The following is a 17439-nucleotide window of genomic DNA, read 5'->3' as shown; positions in this document are numbered from 1 at the left end:
CAGTCTTAATCCGTTTCACTCCTGTAAGACTGAGAATATTACTACTTAAATCTTTGCATAACGTTAGGTGGCGCTGTTGGAAGCCTTGCATCGGAGAACCAATCATGAGTGTTGTGGGCGGGCCTGCTTTCTGGGGGCAGATCTCATGCAGAACCGGTGTCTCGCAAAACATCGTCGCATTTGCGGAGAAACATATTAATCACGTAGAAACAAACATAACCTGTTAATAGGACGTGTTTCATCCGGCCCCGGCGGCTAGAGGTCTTTCCCCCAGCGATAAACCCGACTCCCGAGGCTAACGTTACAGAGCCTGCTGGCTGCTGATGACTTCACACAAGTTCACAGTATCAAGCGGACCACTTCCGGTAGGAAAAATGATTGTAAAATAAACCACAGCTATAAATTTTGTTTGGAGCATATCAGCTTCATGCTCTGTGTTAGGACTATGATAAATGGCATTGCCGCTACCAAATAAAATTCTAATAATAAATGTAGGCGTGTCTGCTGCCGGCGGTTCTCGCCCGGCTCGGACAAACAATTTCTGACAGTGAAATTCCCAGCCGTTTGGTGGCGCAGCTCACCAAACGTCTGGGAGCCGAGACTACAGCGTATATGACAACACAGTGATAGCGGCTAGCCGCTCGCAATCTTCAAAAAAAAAATCTGGCTATCATTATGCATGCTGTCTGGTAGACCATTTATAAGTTAGCAGCTATGTGAATATGCGGCTAAGGTTTCAACAATCTGTGCTTCCTTTATCAAACTAAAAGCAGCTAACGTTAGCTGGATATACTCAACAACACCCAGTGTGTCTAACGTTAGTAGTCTTTGGTCAGTGATTTTCACTGGATGCATGCAGGGCACTTTTGTCTACCTGATGCAGGTGTTCATTCAGAACACTGTCAGTGTCTGCCCACTGTCATCAGCCTGCCTTACGATGTTACACTGTGGGATACGTCCACCACATCAGTATTATGATAATATAATAAAATAAAAAACGATTTGTATAGCACCTTTCTTAAGTTCTTGTACACCAGAATAATTACACCAAAGACCAAAGGTATAATAAGGCAAAACAATTATAAACAAGCACACAAGAATTAAAAAAGAAAGGTCAAATCACACATTAGAGATGAGAGAACTCCTTTATCTTCCTTCACCTCTCCTGTGTGGTTCTGTGGGTAAAGCATGGCACTAATAATGCCAGTGTGAGCACTTTGTATTCCCTTTGGGGCAGTCAGTAGTAGAGTATTTGCACTTTTACTTGGAATTTGTGTACTGCCACCACCTCTTGGACATAAGATGCATAGTTATACCCCGTTCAAGACAACTCGACAAAAGTGAATTGAACGGTCGTCGAGGCCAGAATTACAGCTTGGAAATTCGGGTATCATTCAGAGCTCCGCTTTGTCCGAGTTGACGTCATATGTATCCACACATCTCATCCAAAGTGTTGCATTAATACACTTCCCAGAACCCACCTTGGTTTTTCCCTGTGTTTTCCCTCTGACAGGGAAGTGCAGCTTGAACGCAAATATGCCAGGGGCGGAGGTTCCGAGATGAAACCTCCGACGGTCCGAGTTGTCATGAATGCGGTATTATACTCGAGGTCATGTCTCCCCCCCTCCCCAAAGTCTATAAATTCCTCCCAAAGTCTACAGATCCCCCCCAAAGTCTATAAATCCCCCCTATCTGAAGAACATAAGGGGGGAATTCCCCCCTAGTTTGCTAAATGAATTTTAGGGCCTGACTACTTCAGAAGTTGAACTTGAAGTTCAGCCTGAATAAATTAGAATTCTTGTCTTCGATTTTGCCTTTGTGTGTTATTGCAATATAAAACAACATAATTGAGAATCGATTGTAGATTCTGGAATCGAGAATCGTTGGAATCGAGAATCGTTGGAATCGAGAATCGATTCTGGAATCAGATCGTGACCCCAGCAATCGGAATCGGTTCAGATCGGAGCACCCCTACAGTATACATGTGCACACACATACACACACACACACAGAGATGGACACAGAGCTTTGTATGACGCTATAATACACAAATGCGAAGAATGGGAATTATAGTCTTGTCTGCCTTTCCTCTATTTTAGAAACAACCCTCCAACAATCCAACTCTCCTCCACCTGGTCCGGGACGTTAAACAGGTAGAGTCAGTCCCATTCAACATTTCTTCGATTGATAGCAGATGTTGACCAGAGTTGAGTTGCTCATATCTTTGCTGTAACTTCTCGCAGGGTAACCTGCCCCCAAACTATAAGATCACTTTGATCGATGTGGGTCTGGTCATCGAGTTCCTGATGGGTGGGACTTACAGGTGCAACTACACTAGGAAACGATTTCGGATCATCTACAACAATCTCCATGGCAACAGTAGGGTAAGATCAAACTGTTGCAGTTGCTGGAGCCTGCTGGTGGCTCAGCACACTCAAACTAGGGGCCAGTGTATTGGGACATTTTTGATAAACTAGCCTTATTGGCGCACGCGTGGGTGTGTGTGTATTGCTCACTAAATGTTATTGCATCAGTGATGTCACAATGCCTCCTTGTGTGTGTTGCTCACTAATGTTATTGCATCAGTGATGTCACAATGCCTCCGTGTGTGTGTGTGCTCCATTATGATTTCACTGATGACATCAGTGTGTGTGTGTGCCCCCTATGACATCACTGATCAGTCTTGTCACAATGCCTCCTTGTGTGTGTGTGTGACCTCACTGATCAGTCTTGTCACATTCACAATGCCTCCTTGTGTGTGCGTGTGCGCCCTTATGACATCACGTTTGACATCATCACTGATGACATCACTGGTGACATCACATCATTAGCTAATTAGCCTAATCATAAAATCCGGCTCCGTTAGGTCACCCACACGGGTGCCCTTTACACACCCTGAAGGTTTCACCCCGATCGCACGTAAACCGGCATAGCTGTGGCCGGACACAGAACTTGAAACAAACAAAGTCCACATAGCACTTCAACATGGGCACTGACATGGTGATCAATTAAGTACAAATGCAATGGGGAAAAAACACATTTTGGTGTTGTTTTTATTCCTAGCGATAGCCAGGCAGGAGGCATTATGGTTTCGGGTTGTCCTAACGTCCGTCCGATGTTCGTTAACACGATATCTGAGGAACGCCTTGACGGAATTTCATCAAATTTGGCTGAAACGTCCACTTGACTCAAGGATGAACTGATTCGATTTTGGTGGGCAAAGGTCAAGGTCACTGTGACCTCACGACTGCTTGTTTCATGCTCGTTAATTTGATATCTCTGGAACGCCTTGAAGGAATTTCATCAAATTTGGCTCAAACGTCCACTTGAACTCAAGGATGAACTGATTAAAGGTAAAAGTTCAAGGTCACTGTGGCCTCACGCACGCCATACTGTAGCTCGTTAACGCCTTCATAAAATGTGTTTGAATTTGGCTCAAATGTCCGCTTGACTCAAGGATGAACTGATTACATTTTGGTGGTCAAAGGTCAAGGTTACTGTGACCTCACAAACGCCATTTTCCAGCTGGTTAACGCAATATCTCAGTAACGCCTTGACGGAATTTCTTCACATATGGCTCAAATGTCAAAGTCAAGACAGACATGGATGTCGACTGCTCACTTGTTGGCAGAGGCATATATCCACGGTGCGGTCATTCCAGTTGTAACTAAAAATGGCTACAATGTGTAATTTCAGACACCATCTTTGTTGTTATTGATTCCATTGTATGTTAACTTCTAATTTAATTCAGTGGATGCAAAATATGAACATGTATTTCTGTGTCCTGCACAGAGGTCGGGGCGCCACACAGCAGGTCCTGGATCTCATTTGAGGAAAAGTCACGAGTCCTTCAGCATCCAGGCTGACAAGAAGGAGAAGACCAGGCACAACCACTTCATCAAGACCGCACAGCCATACAAACCCAAGGTAACCTCCTGTAATTCAATTAAAAGCAACAAAGCAGTTGGAAGACTGCGCCATCCCTCAGTTGAAGAGCTAATGCCAAAGAGAAAAAATCATAACTAAATAGTAACTGGACTGCATTTATAGCGCTTTTCTAGTCTACCAACCACTCAAAGTGCTTTACAACACATGCCGACATTCACCCATTCACACACACAGGGTGCTGGCACAACCATCGGGAGCAATTTGGGGTTCAGTATAGGGTTGGCACGATGGACGATGGCATCGACCATGGTGATGGGTCGACCCCCATCGACGTCTGAGCCTTCTCCATCGGATCATCGTGATTAATTATCTGTTCGAAGTAAATTGTGCATAATAAAAAAGGCCAAGTCTACTTACCGTAACGCGCGGGCGACATTAAACAAGGGCACCCAGTTCAGTTCAGAGAAGCCTCCCCTCCCCCTCCTCCTTCACTCTACTGCTTCTCTGAACTGGGTGCGCTTGTTTAATGTTGCCGGGGCATCCCCCGCGCGTGAGAAGTCGGTTGTGTTGTTGTGAAAACCTTTTAAGACAAAGAAGAAACTTCACGTTCTTTTCTGTTTTCAACCGAAAGTGAGTACAAGTCTTCAACTGTGAATTTAACTCGCCTGTTTCCAAAGTGAAAGTTGGAGTCGCTCCATTAGATACAGCAGCTGCTGCTGCTGTGTTTGTCTAGCCATTTCTCCTCAACTCTCTCTCTCATTAGGTTCAAAAGCTCACACGAATCTAATGTTATATCAGCCAGTAATTCAGTCAGTTTTCTGCCAGCTAGTTGCACGTTGTTGGTGAGGCTGTGTAACGTTAACGTTATTTGTTTTGCGCCGTTCAAATTGCTGGTAGTGACAGCCACTGCTTCAGTCGCCTGGCTCTGTGCCGTTTAACAGTACAGAGGCTAGTAGCCTATCCAAGCCTCATGGTCTCATGTAGAGCTCAGCTGTTCTGTTGTTAATGTGAACGCATTGCAGCGGCGTAGACAAATGGCATTACACCACCGCAGCAACTTAATAAATAATTAATTATTCCCCCCACCCCCGTCAATGACGATGCCATCGTCCATCACAATGTTTCACTGTAGAACCATCACGATGGCTGTTTGGTTGACATCGCACAACCCTAGTTCATCATATTGCCCAAGGACACTTTGAGGAGCCGAAGATCGAACCACCGACCTTCTGATTAGTGGATGACCCACTCTACCTCCTGAGCCACAGCCGCCCCTGATAACGGTAATCATACACCAGCAACCAGTGTCCGTCTCCTCCTAAACCTCTTGCCCCTTGTCCTAACCACCTCCTCTCAGCCGGAGACTTCCGTCGAGCAGAACAAAAAGAGGATCAAAGAAGAGATCGTGGACATCGATGACCCGGAGATGCGGCGGTTCCCCTACCCTTTCAACGAGCTTCTGGTGTGGGCCGTGCTGTTGAAGAGGCAGAAGATGTCACTGTTCTTCTGGCAGCACGGCGAGGAGAACATGGCCAAGGCCCTGGTGGCCTGTAAGCTCTGTCGCACCATGGGCTACGAGGCCAAGAAGAGCGACGTGGTGGACGACACATCAGAGGAGCTCAAAGAGTACTCAAAGTGAGTTGTTCCTTGGCCTTTACAGCGGCACAGGTAGGTGGGATTACGTACCACCTATCTGTGTTACTATTACCAGTGTGATCAAGGAGTTTTCAAATATACGCTGTAACTCTTAGAGAGCCAGGGATGGTAGTTTGAGCAAGTTGGTTAAGAAATACTCCAAGTTGGTTTGTAACACTGTCAGTAAAGACTCAAATGAAATATGTATACCGAGGGTACAATTACACTCATTACACTTACGTCTTTAAGAATAACATGATTTTTATTAAGAAAAAACACGTTTGATTGATATTTTATTAAAAAAAAATATATTATTATATGAAATCCCCCATCTCTTCTATAAAATAGAGGAGGACCATCCTGCTATGCCTCACTGGAAAAAAAAACTCTGATATAGATATATATATATATATATATATCAAAGTGTTACTGAATTAAGCCAAGGATCAATAATTTAACTACAGGATCATGGATACACATTGATTGGATTGATATCAATGTGCAATGTAAAAACATCCACACAGTTGTTTTTGCTGCCTCGCATTGCCTCTGGTACAATGAGGTAATTATTTTAATCATTTTTAAACTGGTTGTACTTGTTTTACAGTTTTTGCTTGTTTGAGGGCCGCGTGTAGAAAGAAAACAAGTACAGATCCTGTACAGGGCAGGGCAATGGCACCTATACCAAATTTTGTGTTGACAGTGTTCAAAATTTTACAAGGGCAAATTCGGCCCAGGACCACGTGCGTCGTGTGGCACAAACGCGGGGGCAGGCATCCCTGGGTTGTGGCTAGATGGGGTACAGCCACGGATCGAGTGACGCTAAATTGTGGCAATTATTATTCCATTTAATTTGTGTTACTTCTTGTATCATGATGAAAGCAAAGATACAACAGGGTGAGATAAAGGATACATCCCCCAATATTCAAGTTTTTAGTAGTAGTTTTAAGGCTCAAATCAAGCCAACAAGTCTTCCAGAGAATCTTGAGTGACCATAAACGTTTGGTTTAAGCAATAACAAAAATAAACGGGGGGGGGGGGGGGGGGGGGGGGGGATTTTGACTGGTATGTGTGAAAATTGCAATATGCAAGAAACATGTAATAATTGATTGTCATTATTACCAACATGAAAAACAGACCCTCAAGAACAGACTGAGATGCCAAGTTGACTTGAAAGGATGCCATTTACAGCCTGTTGTTAGCTGAAATCTTCACTGTAGCAAGGTTGTTACCGTAGTTGTTGTACTTTCAGCCGCTAGCTCCAGTGCAGGTTTCAGCTAAAAAACAGGGTGTAAATTACATCTTTTCAAGTCAACTTGGCATCTCAGGGCTTGTGGAGACTTGGATTACACCAGGTGAGCAGTATGGAAGCATTTTATGTTTTTTTTCTGTTTTTTTTTTTGTTTTTGCTCATGTGCCCCCTTCACACTCAGCAGACAGCTCTCTGTGTCTGCCACAGCTGGAGTGCAGTTCTCCTAATCTCATTGTGCGATGTGTCCAGAGTGTTTTACCCAGTGCACTGACTGTATGCAAGTGGACTCATAGGACCCAACTTCAAACAAACCCAGCTATCCCTTTAAAGTGGTGACTCATTTAAAGTTTGAATGGAATGTCTAGCTTATGAATGAGTAGTTAGAGTTCAGAGGGCATGGTTTCACCTTGAACTGCTGTTTAAAACCAACGGTAGTTGCTTCCGGAAGTATAGCCAATCCATTTGTTTACAAACATGCTGATTCATCTTATAACTTTTTGAATGACTGAGATAGCTCTCTCAGATCAAACGTTATCACTATTTTAATCTGTTATGTGTCTAAAAGTAAATTGTGAGGAAAAACGGCTTTAACATTCCACAACATTCCATTTTCTACAGTGACAAAACCATCAAAATAAATACTTTCTTGTTTGTTTTACGAAAAGAATAATTCACCATGATGTACTTACGGAGATAAAAAGTAACCAAATCGACCTTGTTTGGCTAATCACCAACAATGTGCAGCAGCGACATGTGAAGGGTTCTGTGGATGTTTTCCAGTGAGTTTGGGACGCTGGCGGTGGACCTGCTGGAGCAGTCCTTCAGGCAGGACGAGACCATGGCCATGAAGCTGCTGACCTACGAGCTGAAGAACTGGAGCAACTCCACCTGTCTGAAGCTGGCCGTCTCGTCCCACCTGCGGCCCTTCGTGGCTCACACCTGCACCCAGATGCTGCTGTCCGACATGTGGATGGGCCGGCTCAACATGCGCAAGAACTCCTGGTACAAGGTGCAGATTTCCCTCCTGGTCTTTTATTATCAGAAGAGGAACTGTCCCAATATCAGTACAAGTACAGTACTTGTTGAGGTTTGGAAATAACTCTTATTTGGATATTTTGGATATTTCTTAATTCTAGGTCATAGCATATCGTCGCTGTCCTATGACAACCGCTTATCTCCAAAACAAAAAACGCTGTGCTCTTGAAATACTGAACACCACGTTGTCATATTTGGCACATGTCTTCATTATAGACAGTTTACCACTGAATGTGTCATTACATCTTACCTGAATAAGCTCAAATGATGTTTACAGCATTATCACACCGAGTCTGGGGCACTTTCTGCCCTCCAGGCAGCAGCGCGTGGGCGCCTGCATTGTGGATCACACGAGCACGAGCGGCTGTGCTCCGTGCGGCGGGGACGTGCGGACCAAGAGTATAGCGGAGCTCTTAACTCTCCCAAGGCGGGGAGAGTGGCTCTGTCATGGGCTTGAGCAGTCTCGGACTAACGTGACATTATTCTCGTCAGAAACTACTTTGATTTGCATACTTTAAATGAGTTTACAGCCCAGGGACAACCCGCAAACACCTTATTGATCTATTTACGTCAGACGATGCCAGAAACACACAAAACCAAGCCAGAAACACAGCTGGCATTCGATTCAGCAGCGTGCCCGCTCGCTTTTCCGGCTAAGTCCTCATGAGGTGGGGGGGGGGGAATGGAGGTCCGACTGTCACATACGCGATGTGATGGGCGGGTCCAGCATCCAATGGTGGTACGTGTTACATAGATTACCCAGTAAAACATGTTTTCATTGGTCATTTAGACATCAAAACCTGCCAGTACATGGAGGAGAATGGATATATTCCATTTATATTAAAAAGTTAAAATCATAAAAAAGGGACTTAAGTGGTTTTCATTGGACAGCGACGATATATGTAACACCTGAACCAGAGCTTTGTAACGGATACATAACTGACATTAATTAATACGGTTAAAGCTTTGTATCCGCTTTCACGAGGTGTTGATCTCATATACGTCACAAATAACCGAACTGGAACTATTTGTCACTTTATTGAAAAGATCGTATAAATGAAAGGAGTCATTTTGCTGCTGGAAACAGGCTTCCCTGTTAGGCCTCTTGCCTGCATCACTTGCCACTTGTTGCGGTTCAGTGTCCTGTTGAGGTTTAAACTGGCCCTTATTTGGATACTTACAGTATAATTTAAACTGTAATTTAATTGCTCTATATTTGTTTGTTGTAGGTGAGCAGATCAGATGTTACATTAGGGTTTCAGCAGTGTGTGACATTTTTTCAGCAGGGTGTAGTTGTGTTCATTCAAATATGGTATTTAGAAAAAGGAAAAAATATAGGGATGTATAGGGATGCTGAAAATGCTATAATTTATTGCTTTCGATCATTTGGTGTATGCAAGTCAAAAGAATGTCCTGACAGACAGCTGTGTGTGTGTGTGTGTGTGTGTGTGTGTGTGTGTGTGTGTGTGTGTGTTTGTGCTTGTGCGCAGGTTATTCTGAGTATCTTGGTGCCTCCTGCCATCCTACTGTTGGAATACAAATCGAAGGCTGAGATGGCCCACATCCCGCAGAGCCAGGACGACCACCAGATGACCATGGAGGACAGCGAGCACAACTTCCAGAGCCTAGCCGAGGACATCCAAATGGTTAGATTCACTTTGAGTCCCTGGAAACCAAAATCCACAAAAACCTTCTAACTATTAAATTTAGGGTCTTATGTGAGTAATTGTGTGTCTCAGAAAGTAGGGGACATTAGTTTCAACCCAAAGCCCCAAAATCGCCACTTTTCTACAAGGTCTGGATTTCCATTTCCTCATTGAAGAGAGCGGTGCGCGCGGTGCTCAAATGAAAAATCTTATCACGTCATAAGATTTAATCGAATCACATGCACGCACACACACACACACACACACACAGTAGCGCTGTGCACTCGCAGCGGCAGTCTCTCTTCCTCTGTCAGTATGCGCCGAGCAACGAGCGAACACACACACACTCCATCTCTCTTTCCTTCTCTCTCTCTCTCCTCTCTCTCTCTCCGTTTCCCTCCCTCTCTCTCTCGCTCTCTCTCTCTCGGAGGAGGAGACCTGCAGTCCTGCACGCACACACACGGGACACGCCCACACAGTCCGCGGGAGAAAATATCTAATTGATTCTCATGACTTTTGCCATGACTGTCAAACCTAAATTTATATACTTTGCGACGTTCATCATCGTTCAAATTTGGCTGGTGGCTTATTAACACATTGAGTGCCAAGGACGTCTGTGGAAGTCCTAAAAAAAAGTAACGAGAAGTGCCAGGGACGTCTGTGGACGTCCAATGCGTTTTTTGACGGTGGGACGTCGATCAAAGCCTTCTGCATCTCCTGTACAAATATTGTAACTATTGGAGGTCTATAACCTATTTTACAGAACCCTTAGGTGGCGACAGTGCTCTCCAGATTACAGAAAGGCAGAGAAAAACAGAGAATAAGTCGTTGGGGAAACGGAAATCGCATTGCATCCGTATGCATCGATATGCATGAAGCGTTTTAACGTTAGATGTGCCTGCAGCAGCCAATCTGCTCCCACAATTGAGCTCCTCCGTGTCTGCTGCGACAGCCCATCCGCATGATCAGCCGTGGAGTTGTTATTATTCTCAACTGGAAGCATAGGAGCCGGTGACAAACACACGCGGAACGCTGTACAAAAGCTGGATGTCGCGCACCCGGCCTTCACTGTGCACAGTTCACTGTGCACTGTTTTGTTATTTGCTACTCACTGGTTTTTGACTGTTGTATTGCTTATTTACTTTTTTTTTTGCTTTTTTTTGTTGTTGTTTTTTTGTTTCCTGTATTAGGATATTTTTTCCTTGAAATCCATTGTTGTTTATATGATGGCAAGTAAGGACAATGTCCAAAATGTCTGAACATGATGATTTTCTTATTTTAATTGTAAGAAAAGGGGTCGGGCTTTACATAAGCGTTTGCTTCTGCCCCTAACCTTTGGTTATGACCTAAGTGTATGGTTGGTGGTGGTGGTGGTGGTGACCAATAAATTTTTTTCATTCATTCATTCATTCACTGTGCACAGCAAACTCAGCAGAGAGCCACCAGAGACACTCCCATACGGAGGAGGAGTGTGCAGTTGAGGGGTGGGAGGGGGGGGCGGCACGCAGAGCAGCACACAGAGCAGCACACAACACCCAGACAGACCCAGACAGCAGGACAGTATTGGCAAATGCAAGCCAGAATATCCGATGCCCACCAGCAGCAAATCAAGACCAGCAAGAAGCTGCAACCAGCAGCGCACGCAGGGGCCAGCGCTGCTGGTTGCAGCTAAAAATATTATTCTGCCAAACAAAATTCCCTGGCCTTCACTGTTTCATTGAAGGAAATTATTTTTGAGGTGTGACTACATCAGAAAATTAGCTTCAGAGTCAGTGATGTGTTTGAAATGTTTAATTTCACAAAAGGGTCATTATCTCAGCTTCTAGAAAAAAACGGCTCTTTTTGGTTAAATCAAGCTATCTTCTCCGGCTGATAACTAAAGAACGGAAAATTATATCAATAAACCTGTTTTTGCTGATGATAGAAAAGAGTCTCATCGTTCTTTTTGCGTGTTCAGTGTTTACATAGTAATATCACACAATATTCTGTGGGCCTCGAGAAATCACTGAAAAAAGCTCTGAAACTCTGGCACTGGGAGCGTCCGTTCTCCAAAAGTGGCTGGCACTCAATGTTAACATACTGTAGGGTCCTGTGATGTGATGAACTCAAAATGCTAAATAATAAAAAAATTATTTCTGGTTTCCAGGGACTTTAACTCTTTTGTTTTCTTTCTCTGAAACTGCTGGCTAGTCACTTCTTTTGCTCACATTGTCTATCATTTCTGCTCTTGTGCACAGGTCTCAGTCACAGTCTACTCTCTCATTGCCATTCTCTGTTAGACACATGCATGTACTGTAATTGCTGTTGTTGCAAGTGGGGACTTTTTCTCTCTTTTTTTGATTCATTCATTTAGTCTTATTTTAGCCTAAATGAATTAATTTAGCCTAAATGAAGACTACTGGATCCTGTGTTTACACCTACATCGCACATTTGTTTTATTCACATTCTTAACCTCACTCTTTGCCTTTTTCCTCTCTTTTTTTATTCTGTCTCTCTCACTCTAACCCTTCGCAATATTGCCATTAGGAAGGCCTGCAAATAAGCCAGCTTAGCTTTTCTACACTGAAAATGCTTTTCTACAGCAAGTAAAGAGGCGTGACGTTGCCATGGAGATGTTAACAGCTGTACAGCCGAGGGGAAGAAAAAATATGATAGAAGTAGGGATTTATCATTTTAGAGGGGCGGCTGTGGCTCAGGAGGTAGAGTGCGTCGTCCACTAACCAGAAGGTCGGTGGTTCGATCCCCGGCTCCTCCAGTCCGCATGTCGAAGTGTCCTTGGGCAAGACACTGAACCACAAATTGCTCCCGATGGCTGTGCCAGCACCCTGCGTGGCAGCTGGCCACCCTCGGTGTGTGAATGGGTGAATGTAGGCACATTGTAAAGGGCTTTGGATAAAAGTGCTATATAAATGCAGTCCCTTTACCATTTAGAGGGAATTAATAATGCATAAAAAACTTATTATGTCCATTAATTTAGCTTATTAATGTCAACATCGTTTGAGCATAGTCTAGAGATCGCCTTGCTTTTTGCTTTTAGAGTAATTTCATATCAAGCCATTTCCTTTTTATTGTTGTTTTCTCTGTGATGGCCATAACAAGAAATCTATAATCCTATAATATTCCTGTAATACTGCGGTAGTGACCAGCTCAGTGGCCTTGTCGTCTGAGTGTCCGCCCTGAGACTGGGAGGTTGTGAGTTCGATCCCCGGCCGAGTCATACCAAAGACTATAAAAATGGGACCCATTGCCTCCCTGCTTGGCACTCAGCATCAAAGGGTTGGAATTGGGGGGTTAGATCACCATATGATTCCCGAGCGCGGCGCACGCTGCTGCTCACCGCTCCCCCAGGGGATGGGTCAAATGCGGAGAACAAATTTCACACATTGTGTGACAATCAGTGGGACTTTACCTTTACTTTACTTTACTAGTGGTTAGTGAACATATGGTATTTTCAATAGTGAGTTAGGGACCGTTCATTGTTTATGGAAGGGGTCACTGGAGGAAAATAGGGGAGGGTGATGCTTTTCAAAGTTTTGTCTCACACTGTTATCAATTTGAGTCCAGTTTGAGTTGATTTATTTTGCTTTTCGGAATTCAGCAACTCTACCCAACAACACCCCTCCTGGCCAAACTTTTTGATATGACCCGGTGTCGTGGAAAAAAAGAAAAGGCTCAAAACCGTCCAGTAGCCTACAAGCAACACCTGTGTGTGAGAGGGAGAGAAACGATCGATCGGTGCGGGGGGCAAGGCACCCCAAATTAATTTGTAATAAACACTGGCTATCAAAACACATCAATGTTAATGAGATGATGAGATAAACACTGCAGAATTGCACTAATGTCACAGAGGTAAGTGCACTCCAAGACATAATAGTTGCAAAGCCCCATTGCACTATTTGTTCAACTCATAGACATTTTCAAGATCACAAAATAGGCAAAGTAAAATACTAAAAATCACTCAGTCAGCATCACATGTACGGTACCGAGGGTTGTGCAAAAAGTTGACTGTACATACATTGTTAGGTAGACTAGTAAAAAGAGAAAACCTCAACAAACTTCTCAGAGGTAAAAATTTAAGATAATAAAAGAATAAAAGTCCTAAAAATCAAGTCAAATAAGAGAGCAAATAATTAAGCATAGCAAGAGCTTAAACAAGAGCGTAAGCTACAATACCTCCGATGGTCTGAAGAGTTAATGTTCTTTCTTACTGTGGCAAGCTGAATACCACAGACCGCGGGTTCTGACACCGTTAAGGCACAAATACAGAGTAATATATAAAAAAAATAGCAATCTTTATTTAGAAAAAGGTTGTTTTGTTAATTAAAACAGTGCTCAGCACAACAGCACAGGTTGGTAATAGCAGGACAGGTGGCAGTGCAGGATGACAGTAATCAAGTAAAAATAATACAAAAAGAAAATAAGCAACCAAGGCAGTGGCCCCACTCACTGCAACCCAAATGGGAGAAAACATCATTAATTCCCCACATTAACACATAACGCATAACTCTCCCCCACAAGACAACCCAACAAAAACATATTTAAACCCACCTCTGTTTCCCCCCCTATTGCCACACTGTATGTTGCACCTGCTCAAAGAGCCCTATAAAACAAACACAAATTGACATCAATTAACACCAGGTATGTTCACAGCAAACCACCCTCCCCCCAAAATACAGGCAACACATGATATATACCTTGTACAGGTGGTCCACCGGCACACACACAGAAGGAATTAAGGCCAGACGCCTCTCCGACACTGGGCCCGCTCTCCCCAAACACAGCACACGCTGTCGTCAGCCCGTCGCAGCCTCGCAAGCTGCTCAATACGCCGCTGGGCCGCTGGCTGTAACTGCTAAATGCAGCTGAGTCCAATCAGGACATCGGGGCAGTGTGTACCACAACGTGCGGGATCCCAACCCTTCGCGGAGGCGACCAAGCCCAGTCTGACAGCCGCGGATCGCCAACAGGTGCCTCTTATTGCCCAATCACAGCTCCGCACTCAGATTACACTTCCGGCCAGATACGGCAAGTCCACCGGGCTACATTACCTATCACTTTCATGGCTATTTTTACAATTCTAGATTTGAGTTGGACAGTAATGCCTGCACATTGTCAGTTTTAATGCATGAGCATGTTGGGTTTGTCTAACTAAGGATCTCGTACGCTACACGCGTTTGATTCCTAGGCTTGCCCGCTACCCGGGCTCACCCCGTCCTGCAGCTCACATTCGCTGCCCGGCCTTGCCCTCAGTTCGGCTGCTGTGTGGCCAGTGAGACCAGCATCACTGATGATGTCAGATTTAGACATCACTGAGTGCGTTTACATGCACACAATAAACTGATAACTGAGAATAATCAGTTTATGGCAATAATCTGATTTCTGCGTTTACATGCACTTTAATAATCCGACAATAGGAGAAACCCGGGTTTACATGATTCAGTCAATTAGTCGGATTTCTCTCCAGAAAGGCACCATTAATTCCGGAATAAAACAACAGAATATAGCTGCAAAATGCAAAATCACATTTTCCTAATTTATTTGTCCAGCGCAGAGGATGGTTTAGGTGAAAATTAGGTTGTGTATCTCGTCTACTTTACTAAAATTGGAATAGGCGTCGCTTTGGAAGTGCATCTGTCAATAATGTAGCGTGGGGAAAGGTGGAGTAGTATGGGATAGCTAGTAGGGTGTATGTCCATAACTGTATCTGTCTGTTATGTTGTTCTGTGCATGTGGGGTTTGGGGTTTTGGAGTGGCAAGTGAAGGGAGCATAGGGCCAGTGGGTGGAGACTAGGGGAGGAAGTGGGAATGGTCGGGAGAGCTGTGTGAAGCTGGAAGAGAGCAGATGTGCTGGGGAGAGCTAGGCTAGGCTAGGAGAAGCTAGCGAGGTGTTGGCGTGCCTGCATTCATGTGTGTCTGTCCGTTCGCTAAATAAAGAGTTTGATAAGCCAAAGGATCTGCCCCGGTGTGCGCCTCATTCCGCCACAATAATATTTCCAACTTTACCGAGCACACAGCACAGAGGCAGGCAGGTGAGGTGACTTAAGCACGTCAAATGTTCATGACCCACAACGTGTGTTGAATTGAAATACTGTAGCCTACCTGTCAGAAAACGGACATAATTTGTCACGGATTTTAACGTTGTGTGTGTTGTGTTTTGAACGACTCTGTTGTCTGTAGGCTACGTCATTCTATTTGCAATCCGAGACAAATATTCGTCCCCTCCTGTAGAATATCCACATTTCAACATAGTGCAGTGCAGCAGCGGTGCCGTTACAGGGACACCGGCTCTGTGCGGGAAGAGAGAGCAGAGCTCCCCGCTCCGCTCAGCCAGGGGCTCCGTGCTCACCGTCATCTTGCCAAGCCGGCTGTGGTGCGCTGTGGCCGGGGGAGAGACCGGCATGCCGGTGAGAGAACCGGGAGGAGAGCCGAGGGGCCAGTGAGTGCAGCGCGTCTCTCCCTGCCTCTCACGCGCTCCTGTGCTTCTCTCTCCTGCAAGTCGTACATGCGCAGATATATAAACCCGAAAGAAACCCGGTTATGCTGGATACATGCAGAGAGAAGACCGATTATTGCCCAGAAACCTAGGTGTGTTTATCGGTTTATGCTGTTTACATGACCATTTGAATAATCAGGTAACTCAGAAATCCGCTAATAAACAGTTTATTGGTGTGCATGTAAACGCACTCACTGATAATTTCACAGTGGGATTTATGACATCACTGATGATGTCACAGTGGGATTTATGACATCACTGATGATGTCACAGTGGGATCTATGACATCACTGATGATGTCACAGTGGATTTATGACATCACTGATTATGTCACAGTGGGATTTATTACATCACAGTGGGACAGAGAAACAGACAGACAGAGCCCTAGCTCCCATTTATATACTGATGATGATGATGATGATGATGATAATGATGCTCATCACTCAATGTAGGGAAACGAGGCTTGATGACTGAACTTCTCTTAAATTTCCAAGAAAGAAAAACAAACACCTGCATATTATGTCAGGGGAAACTGGAGGAGTGCAGGAATGCCTGATGGATGGGCGGTGGATGACGACAGTATCAAATCAATTTCATCTGCACATTGAACGGGTCTCCTCCTGTGCATATTGTGCTGTACTTCAGCACACCTGATCCGGCGGCTCTCTATACAGCCCCCGAATCACACGCTACAAGTGGAGAATATGAACTTGCTGTAACGCTCGTTAACACTTAGAGATGCACCGATCCACTTTTTTTCAGTTCCGATCCGATTCCGATATCTGAATTTGGATATCTGCCGATACAGATACCAGAGCTCTTGGCAACTCTCCCAAGGAGCTGCAGCCTCCACAATTACATAGAAGCTGGCTCCTACTGTGACATCATTTAGTATTTGGTTTGCTAATCAATTATCTCATAGCAATATTCAATTAAACTATTAATAAAGGTTATTAGATATTTACAAATAAATTGATCCACTCAAAATTATTAAGATAACATTTCAACAAAGAAGCGACAATTAAACACCCCTGCCACTTTACCACATTTGGTAAAGTGGGAAACCCCCAAAATATGTATGAGACTAAAATATTTCCAAAACTAAGAAAGAGATGTTGTTGAGTTAGCTAAGCGCTAACGTTACTACCTCACTTCTACTACTACTTACTAGCACAGTTTCATGTTAAGTTACGGTGGGTTTATGGTCCAGTGCAGGCTATGAATGGAGAACCTCCACTGCTCTGTTACTACCTCCACTGCTCTGTTAGAACCTCCACTGCTCTGTGACTACCTCCACTGCTCTGTGACTACCTCCACTGCTCTGTTAGAACCTCCACTGCTCTGTGACTACCTCCACTGCTCTGTTAGAACCTCCACTGCTCTGTGACTACCTCCACTGCTCTGTGACTACCTCCACTGCTCTGTTAGAACCTCCACTGCTCTGTGACTACCTCCACTGCTCTGTTACTACCTCCACTGCTCTGTGACTA

General features: G+C 44.4%; 1 protein-coding gene across 1 annotated transcript in view; it reads left to right on the top strand.

Annotated features, from left to right (window-relative positions):
- LOC310771285 (transient receptor potential cation channel subfamily M member 7-like) overlaps positions 1 to 17439 on the top strand; it is a gene marked incomplete at both ends in the record, with an annotated part of 72090 nt that overhangs the window by 40858 nt on the left and 13793 nt on the right. Inside the window, 6 exons of the mRNA XM_083663934.1 lie at positions 2100 to 2153; positions 2244 to 2384; positions 3793 to 3927; positions 5246 to 5523; positions 7556 to 7784; positions 9301 to 9456. Of these exons, the coding sequence (XP_083520060.1) occupies positions 2100 to 2153; positions 2244 to 2384; positions 3793 to 3927; positions 5246 to 5523; positions 7556 to 7784; positions 9301 to 9456 (993 nt within the window). The remainder of the gene's footprint in view (positions 1 to 2099; positions 2154 to 2243; positions 2385 to 3792; positions 3928 to 5245; positions 5524 to 7555; positions 7785 to 9300; positions 9457 to 17439) is intronic.

The sequence above is a fragment of the Poromitra crassiceps genome, assembly GCF_964638095.1.
Source record: "Poromitra crassiceps genome assembly, contig: HAP1_SCAFFOLD_498, whole genome shotgun sequence".
NCBI classification, from domain to species: Eukaryota; Metazoa; Chordata; class Actinopteri; order Beryciformes; family Melamphaidae; genus Poromitra; species Poromitra crassiceps.
Note: the sequence above shows the minus strand (reverse complement) of the source record. Positions and strands in the feature narration are given on the sequence as shown.